This window comes from Vicugna pacos, chromosome 18, assembly GCF_048564905.1.
Source record: "Vicugna pacos chromosome 18, VicPac4, whole genome shotgun sequence".
NCBI classification, from domain to species: Eukaryota; Metazoa; Chordata; class Mammalia; order Artiodactyla; family Camelidae; genus Vicugna; species Vicugna pacos.
Window position 1 is genome coordinate 32,150,492 of NC_133004.1, and position 17,190 is coordinate 32,167,681.

The window sequence follows — 17,190 nt, forward strand, 5'->3', positions numbered from 1 at the left end:
GCCACACGATCATGAAGGTAAACGACCAGTACACTTACAACCATTCTGCACCCAGACAACTGCTCTGGTTCTCACTTTCAGTACAGTATTCAATAAATTACATGAGATAGTCAATACCTTATTATGAAAGAGGCTTTGTGTTAGATAGTTTTGCCCAACTGCAGGCTAATGTAAGTGTTCTGAGCCCATTTAAGGCAGGTCAGGCTAAGCTACGATGTTTAGTAGGTGTATTTTCAACTTATGATACTTTCCACTTAAAATGATGGGTTTATCAGGACGTAATCCCCTCTTAAGTTGAGGAAGATCTGTATTGTGAAATGATTACCACAGTAAGTTTAGTTAAAAATCCATTGCCTCACAGAGCTAAGATTTTCTTCTTGAGATGAGAATTTTTATGATCTACTCTCTTAGCAACTTCCAAATATATGATACCGTAGCATTAATTTTAGTCACCGTGCTGTACATTACAACCCCAGGACTTACTCACCTTATAACTAAAAGTTTGTTCTTTTGACCATCTTCATCCATCTCACCCACCCCGACACCCTCACCTCTGGCAACTATCAATCTGTTCTCTGTATCCACTGTTTTTCACATATAAGTGAGATCGTACAGTATTTGTCTTTTTCTGTCTGACTTATTTCACTTCGCATAATGCTCTCAAGGTCTATCCCTATTGTCACAAATGACAGAATTTCCTTCTTTTTTATGGCTGAATAATATTCCATTGTGTGTATAGACCACATTTTCTTTACCCATTCACCCATCGATGGACACTTGGGTTGTTTCCGTGTCTTGGTTACTGTAGATAATGCTGCAGTGAACATGGAAGTGCAGGTATCTCTTCAAGACAGTGATTTTGTTTCCTTCAGATCTATACCCAGAAGTGAAATTACTGCATCATACGGTGGTTCTATTTTAAACTTTTTTAGAAACTGCTCTACTTAAAGTCGTATTGGAAGATGATCATGCCCATCATTTACCAATCGTCTAGGGTTGCTTTCAACAGCAGAGTTGAGTAACTGTGACAGAGACCCAGTGGCTTGCAAAGCTCAGCATGCTTACTCTCTAGTTCTTTTATAGAAAAAGTTTGTTGGCTCCTGTTCTAGAACAATGCCTTATATGTAGAAGCACTGTAAATGTTGGTGGAATGAATGAATGAACCAGGAAGAATGATTGCTATTCTCAGATTTAATGTTATAATTCACTAAGAACACACGAACACATGAACACAACTGTATGCCAGACTTTATTGAACAGTATAGGGTTCCCAAGATTCTAGGAATCAGAGAGGGGGTTAACCACAGGATTAACTTGTATAATGAGTCTGGCACACAGTAGGGGCTCAGTAAATGTTAGTATCTTTGCTACTGTTTTCTCATTGCATCTTCTTCTCTCCCCCTCCATCCTTCTCTGCCTCTGTCTCCTTCTCCCTTTGTGTGTCCCCGCCTCCATTCTAGTGGGTCTGGTCATCTCCCTCTACCTCCCCTCAGTCTCCTACTCCATCTCTTTCTTTATCAGGGACCTTTCACTCTCCTCTCTTCCCTGCCCTCTCCCTCCCAGCCCTGGACAGACTGAGATATGATAAGGTCCTGTCTCAACCCTCACACGCCCAGAATGCACCCCTCTGTTCTTCCCTGACCTCCAGGGATGACTCCCCATTTCCCCACACAGTCACAACTGGGGCACCTCAACACCCCCCCAACCCCTGCCCTCCAGTTTGCAGATCATCAGTCCTCCCAGTCCTGCTTCTCTCAAATCCATCCACATCCCTCTCTGTTCCCACTGCCACCATCTCCCTCTGGCCAGACACCCACATAGCCTCCTGGTCAGAGTCCTGGATCTGTGCCGACCCCTCTTTCTACCCAAAGAACCATCTTTCTCGAATTTGCTGGTAACCTTACTGCTTCTTTGCTTAAAACCTCAAAGGTCCCCAACTGCACTCCCACCCCGAGCGAAGTCCACATATCCTAGCCTGGCATCCACGTCTGGTCACAATCAGACTGAACTTTCCTCTCTTACTTCGCCACCTCGGCCCAGCGCATCTGTGTCAAGCCACTCCAAGGAGTCACCTTCCCTGAAACTTTCCTGCTTAAAACCCCAAATACCTGGCTTTCTCCGTTATCCTGCGGAGAAAACTCAAGCCTGCACCATCCGCCTCTGCATCTCATTGCCACTCTCCCGTGCTCCCCAGTCTCTGTCCACAGCCTCCCCCTCACAGATCCTCCTCTGCTTTTGCTGGCCCCTTACCTGGAGCACTCTCTCTTTCTTTCTCTCTGTCTCACTCCTCCACCCCCACTGCCTCCTCACTCAGCTAAGTCCACTCATCCTTTGGGCCTCTGGGAAGGATCCTGAGCCCCTAGCAGGCGTGATCCCCAGCCTTGGGACTTTCCCTTCATAACACAGTCCCAACCACTCACTCATTCACTGCCTCCCCCACTAGACCCAAGCCCCTGAGGGCAGAGAGCTTGCCTGATTGTTTTCCTGGTCCCCAGTACAGAGGAAAGGCTTAAGGACTATTTGTGGAAGGAGGGAGAAATGAATGAAGAATGGATGCTGTGTGTCCCTCGAGCCTCTGCCTCTGTCAGCCTGCTTCCCTCCCGGCCCCAACTGGGCTTTCACACCTCTCCACCCATCCTTTAAGGCTGAATTCAATGCAATGTCTTTCTCTAAGTTTCTGTCAGCCCCAGGGTGGAATTAACACTTACACCCAGGGGACAGTCTGGCCGACAGAGCCCTGTCCCCCAGCTCCAAACACTCTCAGTGCTGCCTGGCCCCCCTCCCTGCTGCCCGCCTGGCGACAGCCCCGAGGAAGACAAAGCCCAGATGAAAGTCAGCAACGCGGAGTCAAAAAAAATATATTTTTTAAAAAAGTCCCATGACTCCAACAAGCCAAGAGGCGCAGAGCGGAAATAGACCAAGCACTGGTCTAGGGGAAAAAGAGCAATTCAAAGAAGGAGGGACAGCTGGAAAAAGCTGGTGTCGGGGTGGGTGATTTCCACCTTAGGAAAGAGAAGGGAAGGATGTGGACTCTCTTACAAAGAAACTCAGGATGTATTCACAGAATAAACACGCAAGAGCAAAGCCCCCCATCTGGTGAGCAGATAGCTTATCATCCAAACAAGGATGCTTCTGGGGGCGAAAGAGGCTCCGTTAGTAATGACGCTGGGACTGTCCTGGGCAAGCCAGGACACACGGTCACCCACCCGTAAGTGTAGCACCCTGCACCAGATCCCACCAATGTCGCCGTTACCACCCAAACTCTTTAACAAGCAAGAGTGCGTGTGCATCCTCTCCACGGGCTCTTCGTGTGGTTTGGGTGATTTCAGGTCATTGCTCAAACCCCTCATGTGCTGCTCTTTCAGATACTGACCCAGGGACTCAGAGAATGTAAGTATCTTGCCAGAACACAGTTTCAGTGTGGCCCAACTGAGGTGTGACCCAGTCTGTCTGATTCCAGAGTCCACGCCTGTCCTCTTGGGGCAAGTTGCAAACCCAAAAGCTCAAACACCAACAGCCCCACTGGGAGGGGTCCAGCCCCAGCATGTCATGTTGCCTCTGCGTAGCACTCATACATTCAAGAAGAGTTTTCTGAGGGCCAGGCCCTGGGAATACAGAAGCGGAGAAAATAGCCAGAGCTCTCAGGGAGCCAACTGTCCAGGCAGTGGTTCTCAACCAACCATGATTTTGCCTCCAAGGGACATTTGGAAACACCAAGGCTTGGGAGGGGGTGCTACTGGCATCTGGTGGGTGGAGGCCAGGGATGCTGCTCAGCATCCTACAGTGCCCGGGTCAGAGCCTCTCCCCGCAACAATGAAGAAGGATCCTGCATGGGAGGGAGATAGCTCAGTGGTAGAGTGCGTGCTTAGCATGCATGAGGTCCTGGGTTCAATCCAAGTATCTCCATTAAAAAAAAAAAAAAAAAAAGAACCACCCAACAATCTAGCAAAAAATGTGCCAAGATTGAGGAAACCTGGTCTAGAGGAGAGGCGTATGGCAAACAAGTAAACAAATTAGTCTAGAAGTTCTTTTATGCATGCAATAAATATTTATTGAGTGCCCACCGTGTTTTAGACACTGCTCGGAAGACAGTACATGCCATTAAGAAAAACAAGCAGGAGGGGATGGAAAGGACTGGCAGAAAGGAAAGACCTCCTAAGGAGATGACCTGAGTGGAGAGCTGGCTCAAGAAAAGCAAGCCAGGAGCATGCGTGGAAGGCAGACCCGCAGAAGGAGCCATGGGCTGGGGCCGGTGCCAGAGTGGAGAGGGTGAGGACCAGCAAGGAGGGCCCGAGTTGCAGGAGATGAAGTTCGAGAGGAAGGCAAGGGCCAGATTTTAAAGTGTTGGGAAGGAGTTTAAAATTTATTCTACAAAAGTCACATTTGACAAATACCAACTAGAAATGACAAAAACAGACTTCGTTAAGAAATTCTTAAAATGGTCAAATGAGGCTAAGTGAGAAAAAAAGCCTTCTATATTTAAATCTCTAAAGGAGCTGGAACTTTATCACACGGAGAGCTGCACACTTGATGAGTATCAACGTGAGGTCAATCGCCAAGTATGCAAAATGATCATTAGGCAAACGGGCGTGGCGGAATAAGATTTTTAGATGGGAATTCATGGGTTTTCTTTCCCCTGTATTTTCTCCTTTTTCCTTTCACTTCACTTAGTGGGTAAGAGGCTCTGGACTTCTTCACCCGCAGAGGTTTTTCAGGAAAGAAGTAAAACCCAATCGGAAAACTCCTTCCTTCCAGGCTTTCATCTTCAGAAGCCTTAATTTACCGAGGAGATTAGGACAGGAGCCCCCGAGTTGGGGAGTGAGACATCTGCTCCTTAGGACAAAAAAAAAAAAAATTGGATTGTTCTTGCCTGAGGCAGAAGAGGATGCTGAGGGTCTGCAGCGATGTTTTGTTGGCTGGCCCAATGGTTTAAAACATTTTGAATCCAAAAGTTAAACTGGGGGTTACCAGGGGACCCAACTATTCCTCTCCTAGGAAAACCTATGGCCACACAAACACTTGTTCATAGCAGGATTATTCATACTAACCAAAGCGTGGAAACATCACACATGTCCATTGACTGATAAATGGAAAAACAAGATGTGGTTTATCTGTACTGTGGAATATTATTCGGCAATAAAAATGAATGGAGTTCTGATACATCCTACAACACGGATGAACCCTGAAAACACCACGCTAAGTGAAAGAAGCAAGTCATAAAAGACCATGTATTGTCTGATCCCGTTTATACAAAATGTCTAGGGGGAGGGTATAGCTTAAATGGTAGAGTGCATGCTTAGCATGCGTGAGGTCCTGGGTTCAATCCCCAGTACCTCCTCCAAAAATAAATAAATAAATAAACCTAATTATCTCCCCCTAAAAAATAAATTTAAAAAAATTTTAAATCTCTAGAATAGGCAAATCTATGGAGATAGAAAGGAGATCAGTGGTTGCCTGGGGCTGGGGTGGGGGTTGATGGAAAATAGAGACTGCTAGTGGGTACGGGGTTTCTTTTTGGGGAGATGAAAAGATTTTAAAATTAGATTATGTAATGGTTACTAAAAAACACTAAACTCTACATTTTACATGGGTGACCTTTATGATATGTAAATTATATCTCAATAAAGCTGTTTGAAAGACATTTTGAATTAAAAATCAGGAGGTTTTTTTCCATTAAAAAAACGGTATTTTGGCTTTCTTTGAATGTCATGCATCTTCCTCCACGGCAACTATGGGGTGTTGAAGGGGCATACACTCCCAAGCTTGCCACCATCCCCACATTCACTGTTGTTACCTCTGGATGGCTGCACTCATTTATGTCCCCTCCACGGTCCTGGAGGGCATTGCACTTGAGTCCTCTGGTTGCGAGTGAGGAGACCACGGGCACTGGGGGTCACCAGCCTCCTTCTCCCATCTCCCATCTGGTCCTAGCAGCAAAGAGCCCTAGGGGCCAGAAGGGACCCTGTGGACAGGGAACTACAGGATCAACAGCAACCAAAGCACTGAACTGCCACGTACTAACTCTGTGCCTTCACCGCACCGAGAGTAAGCGCCAAGGAAAAGCCAAGGAATTAAGTGAAAGGTGGATAAGGAAGAGTTCAAGACCACAGGCAACCTCGCTTGGGGACAGCGCTGGGACTGAACACAAAGCTTGGATCTAAGCTTGCTGGCAGCCCATGGAAGGCAAAGCTGATGGGTTCACCATCTCACAGTCACTCACAGAAGGCAGCCTCAGACCTGGGCGTGAGGCCAATGGCTCTGCAAACACATCTTCCTTCAACTCGCAGGCTTCATGGCTCCCAAGGCTGGAGGTGGGCCCAGGGGAGCAGGGAGCACTTGGTATTTGAGGATTTGGGGAGCCCCTCTGCAGTGCAGTGGGATTTGCATGCTTTGTTCCTTCGGCACCACCAGGTCTCCTGGTCCCCAAACCTCAGTCCAAAATGCACCCCTAGTGCCCACCTTGCAGGCCTGCTCTTCAACTCAGACCTCACTCTGAAAACAGTTCCTGAAATTTTTTTAAGTATTTGTAATGATTAAGCCTTTAATGCTTCTCCATCAATATTCTCCGGAGTCATTCTCCATTCACAAGGTTAGAACTCCTTCAAAGAAAGACATACAAGATTTTACCTTTAATTCCTGGCTAAGAGGCCACTAGCCCTGCAGTTTTTGGTCACAAAAGCAGCACAACATTCTCATTCCCATCAGACCCCATTCAACTGCTTCTAAGCTTAGGCTATTCTGCATTTTTAAAAAGAAATAAAAACAAAAATTTTCAAATCACATATTACACATATATGTAACAAAATAACATATAAAACATGGTTAAAGGTTACAAAATGAATTACAAGATTAATAGAGATGCACTGTGCAGTTAAATATATATTTTATTATGAAACCAAATATGCCAAGATTCCATGAAAGATAAGGTTCTAAGTTTCCCAGATCCAAAGGGCTACCTCATCCTTGGTCATTTTTTGTTTTATCACAAAATTTCCTTTTCTCACTACTTAACAAAATAGACTTGCTCACTATTGCTCTGATTATTTCCTGGAAATGGACATGTTTCTCTTCAAGCCAGTGCAATTTTTACTAAAAGCCCGCAGTTAGCCCGACCATGCAAGAATTCTCCAAATGACTTTTCTTTTCTTCCTGAGTACATCAGCCTCATTTTTCGGAGGAACTGGGGAAGAACAGATATCCTCCAGCCTGGCCTCACATCCCCCGGGGTTGTAAGACTGGGGCCCAGGGAGCCCAGCTTCCCCAGTATCTCTCTGCTGAAGTCACAGGACCGGGTGGGTGGGGGGACCCTGACAGCTGGTGCTGCCCCCTGGGCTGGAATTAGCCTTGTTCAGTCCTGAGAGACAGAGAACAGCAGTGGCCCAGTGCAGGGCCACGTTATGACTTTCATGGGCCCATTCCTCCATAAAAGAAATATCAAAAATTACATTTTATGATGGCAATAGCATAAAAAAATCTAATCCAATCTAGACTTGTTCTTATGTCTTCATTATCATTCTACTTTTTTTCCTCTGATTTTCAAAGCAGTCAAAATTAAAGCACTTTGTAGGTCCCCTAGAATCACTATGAGCTCCAGGCTCTGGACCAGCGGACCAACCATCACAGCCCCCGCCTCCAGCCCTTGGACACCAACCTGCTCTATAAAACCACCTTCCTGCCGGGATTGGGAACACAGCTCTGCTGGCCTGGCCCTGCCACCCCTTCTCTCTTCACTGGAGAGTCCAAATCCCTTTGCCCTAGCCTCACTGTGACAGGGCTGGCCCCTGGGGTCACGATCTGCTCCTAGGTTATTCAGGGACAGCGAGGAGTAACAGTAATAGTAACAATGACAACCTGAAGTTCTGGGGGCCAAGCCCTGCTCAAAGCACTTTATGTGGCAGGCTCTGGGTTCAACAACTTACAAGATATGTGAATGCAGACATCTCGGTTTTCCCATCTGTGGAATGGACACACAGTGTTAGTCCCTTCCCACCAGGACATTGAGGAATAAAGCTATTAACCCAGGCTCAGCCCAGAGCTGGTGCAACATGGCATCTCCGTCAGTGTGGGCTATTATGATTCATACTAATTAACTGGTTATAATTAATTATGATAATTGGTTCCATCAGGGGCTGCCCCACCTCTGCTTTCTCCTCTATGCTAGAAGTGCTGACTTTGGGCCGAGGACCTCTCGGGTGTGAGCTGGTCTGGCAGCATCAGGGCCCAACCCTCTCCCCACGTGGACTCAGTCAATGGGCTCTCCCTGACCCTGCCGTTTTTTTCCCTCCTGCAGAGCAAGCCAGAAGCCCACACACCTCCTCCAAACCTCTCACCCCCAGCCCTGTTCTCAAGGGGCTCCAGAAAGACCAGCTTCCTGGCTCCTCTAGGCCAGGCATCTCTCCCTTGGTCTCATGTTTCTCCCAGGTTTATCTTCTCCCAGGCATGAATACAGATTGCTTTCTCTCCATCATTTGCTACTTTGGTTTTATTACATCATCTGGCTGCTACATCCTTCTCAGTTACTGTTTCCTGGGGACTTCAAAGTCTTCTCCTTCCCCACCCGCCCAGTTCCTCCTGAGGTGAGATCCTGAGAAAAGAGCAGAGGGCTCTGAAGCCAGCAGGAGCCAGTTTTCATCCCAACCCCAAAACCAGCTGTGTGACCTTAGGCAAGTCAGTTAACCTCCCTGAGCCCTGCATTGTTTATCTGCCTGAAATTACAGGGATGATCTTATTTTCTTTAGCAGTGGGATTCCCTGCTAGAAGGAAACTGGGGGGTTTTGAGAGGCGAAAACTTTAATGAGCCCTTTGAAGTGGGGGAAGAGCCTCCTACCCACTTCCCCATGGCAGGCCTGCTTGAAGAACCGGAGATGGCTGCCTTGGGCTGACCACCAGCTTTTGTCTTATGACTGGAGTAGGCAAGTTGAGGGGGAGGGCTGGATGGCTGGGGATAACAGAGGGGACTCTTCCATGCTTAACAGAGAGAAAGAAGGGATGAAACCACGGACAGGGACAGGAGCCTGGATGCCCCGCAGCACATCACACCCAACCTTACTAACCCATCATCTTCCCCACCTGCTTTTTCCCACCTTCCCCATATTGGTGGTAACCCTGCTCATCCGTCCCGGCCAAAGCAAACACCAGCCCAGATCAGGGGGTCTGGCCATCTGGACCTATGGGCCCCTCCCCAGAATATGTTTTCAATTGCATAAAATAAAATAATAGGACTACAGAGGAAACCAGTTATACTGAAATACAGTTAGCAAAATATTCAAACAAATGTGTTATATAATAATATATGTGCTTCTTTGATAACATATTAGGTAACAAAATTCACCAGAGGCTCTAAGAAGCATGCACTCATTTTGAGGGAGTGCATTTCAAGATATCTACACAAAAATTGTTGTGTGAGATGAAAAATGTGGATTCCTGTTGGTGCCACGTCACAGGTGTCGCCAGCACTGTGATTTGTTGCCTCCATTCATATTTGAAGGACATGATAAATATCAGTTATAAGTCAGAGAAATAAAGATATAACTTCTTCCCCATCCAGGTTCCTGGACTGCCTGAATTCTGTGGATACCACACAAGGAACCCCTGACCTAAAGTCTCAGTTGTTTGATAGTCACCCATTCCCACCCACCTCTCCCAGTCAGTCCACAGGCCCTGCTGACCTCTCCTCCTTACTGGAGGGCACATGTACCTGCATCTCCCCATCCCACTGCCACTGCATGAGGTTGGCACCTGACCCCTTCTCACCTCCGGGCCAGCCTTCTCACCTCATCCTTGCTCCACTCCATCCGAGCTGCACCCTGAACCTTCATCCTCCAGTGCAAACCTGACCATATCCTCCTTTGCTCTGAATTCTTCAATGGCTCCCTATTGCCCACATGATAAAATCTAAAGACCACTGCAGAGCACCAAGACCCTCACCTGACTCTCCAGCCTCATCTCTCAATACTCCTACTACTCTCCCAACTTTCTATGCTCATTCCCACCATTCTGAACTACGTGAAGTTTTCAGAATATGCTGCCTCAGTAGGCTTTTGCCAATGCTGTTCCCACCACCCAGAATGCCTTCCCCAAGTTGTCCAGTAAGTAAACTCTCAGTCTGTTTTCCAAGTCTCAGCTCAAATTCAAATGGCGCCTTCCCCATGTTCCACCTCCACCCATCCGCACCCCCTGAGCAAACACAGGTGCCCTTCTGCAGGACCCACAGAACCCACTTCATGGAGGTTAACCCACCAGGTTACAATCATTTGATGATTTTGTGTCTCCACAAGATCACAAACTTCAGGAGGGCAAGGACTGAGTCCTTTCTCCTTGACTCCCTCAAACCTAGTCCAGTGCCTTCAATGCCCAGCAGGTCTTGAGTGAGTGTTGGTTGAGTAAATGAATAAAAGATAAAAAAAAAGAACCATGAATGAAAACTGATTTCAAGTAATACACACACTGAATCAAAAAAAAAGAAGAAGAAGACGACGAAAAAGAAGAAGAAACAGTCTCTCTATCTGAAATAGCTGAAAACGGGGTAAGTGGGGGCCAAAATCGACGCAGCGCTGCGAGCATCACTCTATGCTTCTTTTCTTCCCTTTACTATTCTGGTTAGATTTCCCACATCCTGGGATGACAACGTGCATGTTTTGATCTACCAGGCGTGCTATAATTTCTCGAATTCCGCTCTGTGTCTCTGAGAGATCCTTCTGTTACATATACATACCTCAATTAGGGGGCGATTATTTCCCTTACCAAAGGGCTCATCGTTTCGGTTTCATTAAATAGAGTTCTTCCAGTGCGTGAAGAATAGGATTAGATTTATAGAAATTCAATTTACATTTGGCTTTTTAGGAACAGATGTCTAACAGAGCCAAGCCGACACCGTCAGGCCTCCTGCAGGTATGGTTTATGGGGCTCCTTTTACTCCCTTCTGGCAATCTCCCGGCTTAACCCCTTCTGCCCTGGATCTGCCGAAACTACTCTGGGCACCAGGCCACCTAATCCAACGACCTTTTCTTGGGAGCCCCCTGCCTCCACCTCCCTGAGTCACGTGCTGCTGCCGGCCATCCTGTTTTTCCTAAAACCCTCAACATCCTTGGCCTTCGCCCAACATCTCTGATCATCCCACACTCACCCTCCAGCTTCCAAACGTGTCTGCCCATCCGGCTTCCTGCTGGCCACCTCCACACGGATGTCTCAAGGGCAGGTAAGCTCAGGTAGATGAGTGATGTGCCTGCCACCCCTAATAGGTCCCTCTTTTATATCGCTGCGAAAGACACCACCGTCCACCCATTCTCACCACCGCTTCCCTCTCCCTTGTGTCACAAAACCAATCCATCACCAAGCCACATGGCGTCCATCTCCTGAATACGTCTGCAGCTAACCCACCTCTCTCTCCCACATGTTAACTCCATGAAGCCCTCAAACTACTTCCCTTCATTACTATAACCCCAGCACTTATTAGCACACTACCTGGCACACGACACCCAGTAGATACGTGCTGAATGATAGAATAAGTGAGCAGACAAATCCCACTTTACAAGTCGTGACACTGAGGCTCAGAGAAGAGAAGCGATTGGCCAGAGGTTGCCCAGGTGGGCCAGGCAGGACTCAGCCCGAGGGGGGCTCCAGCACCCGCATTCCCCTCTGCCCGGTGTGCTCTCGCCCGGCTGCCTGAGGCCCTCTGCCTTACCTGACAGCACCGTGAAGACGGCTGCGAAGGCGTTGAGCTTGAGCCCGTCGATGACATTGCTGGAGTGGAAGAGCTCGAGACACATGAGGCTGAAGCCCACCACCAGCAGGAGGATGTAGAGCACCTCGGAGACCACCGACAGCCACAGGACCCCTGCACGGAGGAGGCAGGGAGGTCGTGAGAGGAGGACGCACAGCATGGACACTCCCTGTGTTTGTTTCACCCCTTGCCGTTTGCTTGAGGGATCAATTTGTTTTAGAGAGGACCTCAGTTCTAGGGTGGGTCCTGATTTAGGTGCGGCTGGATCATGGCCAGCCACCTTCTTCAGCAGGACTGGCTCAGGAACCCCAGCCTAAGCCAGTGGGAGCATGACGGTCTCTGGGTGACAGTTACTGGTCCAGGGAGGCGTGCAACCAATTGAGATTGGAGGAAAGAACTTCTATCCTGTAGCTGGATGGGAAGCTCTCTTTCTCTTCTCATCTGTCAGATGACTGCCACTGGAAGCCATCTCACGGCCCAGAGGGCACCTGCCTTAGGATGAAGCTGACACTAGTGGCTGAGTGGAGCGATGGAGAGGGGACCTCATTGGGCCACCCAACCACCAGCTCTGAGGGCTTCCCTGTGGCCCAGCTGGACGGTGTGACGTTCTCTGTTACCTGCAGCTACAAGCACCCCATCTCTTACACACATCATGCTTGCCCTCAAGGGACACCTACATTTTTATTTACCCTGTACCCCACTCCAGTTTTTTCTAGAAACCATCACTGCTACTCCCATGGCTTCAACCTTGTGGCTGCCATGTTCTGCTGTGGTCCCACCCTCCAGGGCACAGATGATTGGTCCAATGTGGTCATGTGACCTAGATGCAGCCAATCAAAACCCTTCTCTAGGAATCTGTACTTGTAACCCTCTGAAGTAGACATGAAGAGAGGCCCAGATGGGAGTCCAGGCAGTCTGACAGTGGGAGTGCCTGGTTCCAGCTGTTCCTGAAGGCCAGTTGCATCCCATCCTTCCAGCTGTTTGGCTCTCCAAACCTTCTTTTTATTCCCTAAGATAGCACAGCTCACTTTTCCCCACAACTGGTCTGAAATTGGGTTACCATCACTTGGGGCATCTTCTACTTCTCCCATCCCACATTATTCCCCCTTCTCCCTACATGCTTTTTATTTGGAGACCCTTCCCTATCTCAGTCTGTGCAGTTCAGTTGCAGCTGGTCCACATCCTGGCTCCATGTCTGGGCACAGGACTCATCGGCCAGTCAGAGCTCTGCGTCTTCCTGACTCTAGTCATTGGTTCAGGAATGAACCTCTCTATGTCTCAGTTTCTTCACCTATGAAATGGGGGTAATAATAACACCTATCTCATAGTATTGTTGCACTGTGAGGATTCAATTACACAGCAATGTAACGAGCTTGTGCTTAGCATACGGTGAGAGCTCAATTCATGGGCACACCTAAAGCTGCCAGTCACTTGTTCTGTCAATCACATGAGCCAAGAATTCCTTGTCTTCACCTAAGTTGGTTTGAGGTAGAATTTCTGTCTCTTACAACCAAGAGTCCTGATTTTCAGCTTTTCTTTTCTCTGAAGCTGTCAAACATGTCCTTTCCTACCTCTCTGCCTTTGAACAAGTTGTTCCTTTCACCTTAACATCCTAAGGACACCCAATATACACTATTCAGTGAAGGAAGCAAACAAACAGCAATTCCAAGTCCCTATCTGTTCTCTAATGAAAAATCCGGATTCTCAATCACCCACTATCATTCCTAGCACAACAGAGCTTTTGGAGCTTTGAAGAACTTTCCTTTTTTTTTTGCTACAAAAATATCGCATCTCCTGGGCAATCCCTTGGATTTCTGTAAGAGAATAATGTGCTCTTGGCAGCCTGGATGTTGTTAAAACACCCCCTGGCACCGCACACTCGTAGCCTCCGAGGCCCTCCGCTGGCCCAAGGCCCACCAGGCAGTGGGGAGGAAGGCAGGAAGTGCCGGGTGAGCTGGGCCATGCCAGCGGGCAGCTGCCCTTGGGGAGGCCTGGTCTCCCTCCCAGCAGCCTTCAGCTCCAGCTGCTGCTGCCCTGCTGGTGGGTGGAGGCCGCCCCTCGCCAAGGTGCGGCGCACTGACTCAGCCAACTCCCTTGCACAGCCCCCACGCCCCTCCAAGAGGTGCTCTCATCCGGCCCACGGGGGCCCCAGGGCCAAGCCTCCACCCCGCCCACCACCCCTCACAGCAGGGCCCCGCTCTCCTCTTTCAGATAGGCTGGGAGATGGCATGGGCGCTCGGGGGTTGAGGGGCTCCAAGAGTAAATTAACCATGGAGAAGCAGGCACTGGGATCTCAGACGCCTGGCTGGGGTTATGCTTTTTATTTCTGCCAGATTTATTTGCCTGTCTACCCACTGGGCTCAGAGCATCTGTCTGAAAGTTTCAGCCCACTCAAGCCAAGGAAATTAATAACAATAGTCAGAAGTGGAATTGTTGCTGCAGTTATGCAAACAGTAGCAACGGTATCACAGTCAGGACCAACGGTTATTAGGCATTCCTCACCTGCTGAATCATACAGGACAATGCTCTCCTCCACCCAATCTCCTTGCACTTCTTTTTAGTCTTTCTGTCTTTGGGGGACTGTCTTTGGGAGACTGGACTCCATTTTGCCCATCTTCATTCAGAAAGTGCTGAGAAACTTACATTTTCCTCTCTGCGCTGTGGTCAACCAGCAGCTGACAGATGGTCCCGCCCTACGGCTCTGGCAGAGACAACTCTGGGAGGTGACCCACACTGCAAGGCCCCCGCGGGGTCAAGATGGAAGCGGCCCTCTCTGGGCCCTGGCCTGACGTCACCTCCTTACTCACCTCCCTCCCTTCTCCCTCCTGCTCCCCCCAGGTCCCTTCCCCAGAGACATTTCCTTTATAAATGACTTGCAGCTGGATCCTCATCCCAAGGTCTGCTACCAGGGACTCCAGCCTCAGACACCAGCACTCACAGGCACAATCTCCCCCAATCCTCCAGACAACTTTACAAGGCAGCAAGGCAGCATCCATTTTACAGATGAGCAAACTTAAGTTAAGCAACTGGTCTACACAGCTGGCTAGTGGTATAGCGAGGTGGGGTTCAAGCCCTGGCCTCTCTGACTCCAGGAACTGTCAGAGGTTGTGAGCTGGAAGGATGGAGTGGCCAGCCATATCGTACCGTTCCCGGCTCTGGGGCTGGTCACAAGGGCCCATTTCAGTGTGAAGGAGGAGGGTTCTCTGGTCCTGGCTCTTGCCTACATGCCCTCCAGCATCCCAAACAATTTCTGAGCCAGGATTTGTGCAAGAGGATGGCCATGGAGTGGGATTATGGGGGGAGGGGGTTCTCACCGACCCCGAGTGGAGCTGGCCACGAGGTATGGTGGGGAAGGAGGCCACAGGGAAGAGCATATGGGTCTGAGGATGCTGGGAGCCAGGCTGGGGAAGGTCGGGCTGACCCACGCTGCAGAGGCAGGTGTATTCCTAAAGGCCTCAGCAAGGGAAAGACGTGCCAGGAGCCTCACTCTGGAAGGGGGCCTGGCTCGGAGACCCACTGCAGGCTTTGGCCGCGCTCCATGGAGAGACGGTGATGGCCCGGGACGTGGCAATGTCAGGGGTGAGGGCGAGTGGGGAACTTGATAACTCCAGAGGGGTGGGCTCAGTGGACAGCCAATCCACAAATGCAGAGGCAAAGGAGAGGGAAGAGTCCAGCGCTGGAAACACAGCAACTGAGCGGACAGTCATGTTCCTCAGTGAGAATGGGACGATGCTAAGGCAGGAAGTCAGTGAGGTCACTCCTGCACATGCAGGGTCTACAGCAGCTTCAAGACCTCCAGTGGGGATGCCCAGAATGCAGCTAGAGCTCAGACAGGGAGGAGGGGGCACTGGCAAGATGTAAGCACTCACTAAATGTTTGCTGCGATTGTTCAAGAGACGGAGGCCTGTAAAAATCACGCAGCGCAGAAGAGAAAAGGGTGGGAGTAGAACCCTCAGGAAACTCAGTACTTAGGGGGAGGAATGGGGAGCGGGCTCTGAGGGTATAGTGACACTGTGGGTGCCCCACCCATCCCTGCCCACAATACTTCAGTGCCCCTGCCATCTGCCAGCACCTCTCGGCCCCAGGGCTTGCCCTGGTCACCCCAGCCCACCCTCCACCTGCTGGGAAGCTGATACCACCCTGCCCTCCACCTGGCAGCAGTAGCCCTCAACCAGTGCCGGGTGGGGGCTGATGAATAAGTACCCTAGGTGGGTAACACTGGGGTGGGGGGTTGCTGGGGGAAGTGAGGAGGAGCGCATCTACAAATCTGTGTTTCGCACCAGCAGAGAGGTGGTATGAAGTATGAAGAGCCACAACGTGCAATTGTCAGAATCAAAGAGTGAAAATACTATTTGCTTTTCCATTATTTTAAAAAATCTTATCAGCTCAATCAAAAGAGCCTCTGTTTGGTGCTGATGTGTCCTTAATACCTTCCTAACACTTGTTAATTGTTTAAACCAATGAGAGGGCTCAGATCTTCAGCTGTTCCTAGGCAGACCTGAAGAATATTTTGACAGTTACCTTCTGTGCTGGAGAATCCATCACCTGCATCCTCTCCTTCCCCATCTTCCCCAGATCACTGCTCTGTGCCCCAAGGGACTGACTCCTTAGAACGGCATCCCCAGGCTCCCTAGCCTTCTGAATCAGCAATGGGGGGCACCAGCTGGAAGTCAGAGGGAGGAGAGAGGTCAGCGTGTTTCTGCCCTGCTCCTTCCCTGTCTCTGTCCACATCTCTGGCAGTGGCTTCATCCTCTTATCCGCAACCATGGCTCCATTGTCACGGCTACTGCTCTTACAGGCTTCAGAACACTGTTCCTACCCTTTCCTCCTTCCCACCCAAGGCTGGCAACAGTTTCCCCCTGTCCTCAGCCTTTGCGGGGCCTCAGATTCTTTTAACCCTTCCTACGCCTCTGTGAGAAAGAAGTTCTTTCATTCAAGTGCCTTCACTGGAACCAGTTGGGAGATTCTACTTCCTGGAGAGAGCCTCCCTGGCACGTCGTTTTTTATGGCAAGGGATCCAATTAGAGTAGTGATCAAAGGCAGTGGTCTGAGTGGCCCCCTGACTACCAGCAGCAGCAGTTCTTGGGAACTTGTGATGCAAATTCTTGGGTCTTACCGAATCAGACACTCTGACGGTGGGGCCCACTTGTGTTTTAATGGGCCCTCCAGGTGATGCTGATGCACATTCAAACATGAGCATCACTGATCTGTGGTTCCCTTTTAAACGTATGTACAAAAAAGTGAGTGAACATCGGGAAAAACTGAGTCAATGCTAGACCGTAGGTGTTGGCATCTGGCAAACAGAGAAAAGGTAGAATGGGAATAATTAAACAACTGGGAATCATCGTATAGTGTCTGGTCTACAATCAATGCCCACTATCATTATTCACGTTACGGAACGCATGTACATGTGGATAAAGGAAGCTGGAAAGGACAGTGGGCTGGCAGTCTCTGGGCAGGACCAGTGG

The 17,190-nt window shown here is 49.3% G+C and overlaps 1 protein-coding gene across 8 annotated transcripts in view; it reads right to left on the reverse strand.

The window, feature by feature from the left end:
* Positions 1 to 17,190, reverse strand: part of GSG1L (GSG1 like) — a 185,802-nt gene that overhangs the window by 55,841 nt on the left and 112,771 nt on the right. For 6 of the 8 annotated variants that reach the window (XM_072942832.1, XM_072942830.1, XM_072942834.1 and 3 more), the window contains one exon: positions 11,684 to 11,836. The exons of the other annotated variants lie outside the window; for them this stretch is intronic. In XM_072942832.1, the coding sequence (XP_072798933.1) occupies positions 11,684 to 11,836 (153 nt within the window). The remainder of the gene's footprint in view (positions 1 to 11,683; positions 11,837 to 17,190) is intronic. 8 annotated transcript variants of the gene reach the window in all.